The sequence below is a fragment of the Nanorana parkeri genome, unplaced genomic scaffold (assembly GCF_000935625.1).
Source record: "Nanorana parkeri isolate BGI_ZX_2015 unplaced genomic scaffold, ASM93562v1 scaffold1103, whole genome shotgun sequence".
In the NCBI taxonomy this organism is placed as follows: domain Eukaryota; kingdom Metazoa; phylum Chordata; class Amphibia; order Anura; family Dicroglossidae; genus Nanorana; species Nanorana parkeri.
In genome coordinates this window covers 539,297-540,093 of record NW_017307371.1, presented here as the reverse complement: position 1 = coordinate 540,093, position 797 = coordinate 539,297, and the positions used below count along the sequence as shown (strand labels likewise).

General features: G+C 59.7%; 1 protein-coding gene across 2 annotated transcripts in view; it reads left to right on the top strand.

Annotated features, from left to right (window-relative positions):
* The first annotated feature begins 210 nt into the window (after nucleotides 1–210).
* Nucleotides 211–797, top strand: part of DERL1 (derlin 1) — a 14,508-nt gene continuing 13,921 nt past the window's right edge. For both annotated transcript variants that reach the window (XM_018567850.1, XM_018567849.1), the window contains exon 1: nucleotides 211–476. In XM_018567850.1, the coding sequence (XP_018423352.1) occupies nucleotides 324–476 (153 nt within the window). In that variant the 5' untranslated portion in view covers nucleotides 211–323. The remainder of the gene's footprint in view (nucleotides 477–797) is intronic.

The following is a 797-nucleotide window of genomic DNA, read 5'->3' as shown; positions in this document are numbered from 1 at the left end:
GGAACCCTGATGTAAGAAAAAAAAAAAGAAAAAGCAACAACTTCTCTCCCACTGCTCCCAGTCCTTCACAACACGTGACTTCTGTATACAGTAAGCCTGCCATCTAGTGGCCACATTTCACTTAGTTCCGTCCCTGCACCGCTGCATTATACGTGACGACCCGGGGCAGGATGTGGGCGTGGTCGGCAAATGACATCCCACGGGGGGCGTGGCCTAACAGGCAGAAGCGGTCGAATTCGGAGCGGACACGTCAGCGCTGAGCGCGTGACGTCGTGTGGAGGCCGCAGGTGCCGGGCCCGGTGTGTCCCGCTGGCATCGCCGCCATGTCCGATCTCGGGGACTGGTTCCGCAGCATCCCGCTCATCACCCGATACTGGTTCGCCGCCACCATCGCTGTCCCCCTGCTGGGGAAGCTGGGCCTCATCAACCCCGTCTACCTGATCCTGTGGCCGGAGTACTTCCTGCATAAGTTCCAGGTACGGTGGCCGGTCAGCAGAGAGCCACCTACGGCCTTCCTCCGTGGACTGGCCTGTGATACGCCCCTATACTGAGCTGCTGCCTTCCTCTTCTCCCTCAACCTTAGGCAGTGATACATTTTACCCACCAGGTGCTGTAACCACCCCTCTGCCCTATCTTACCCACCGTTGGTAGTACTGAACCCCCATCAGCGGCGCATTGGCACCCCTGCCCCCCATCTCACCCACCATCAGGACCACTCACCCACCTTCAGTACCCCTCTCTCCTATATCTGCCACTGTGAGCACCCTCCCCCCACTGTCAGCTCCACCAACCCCCCC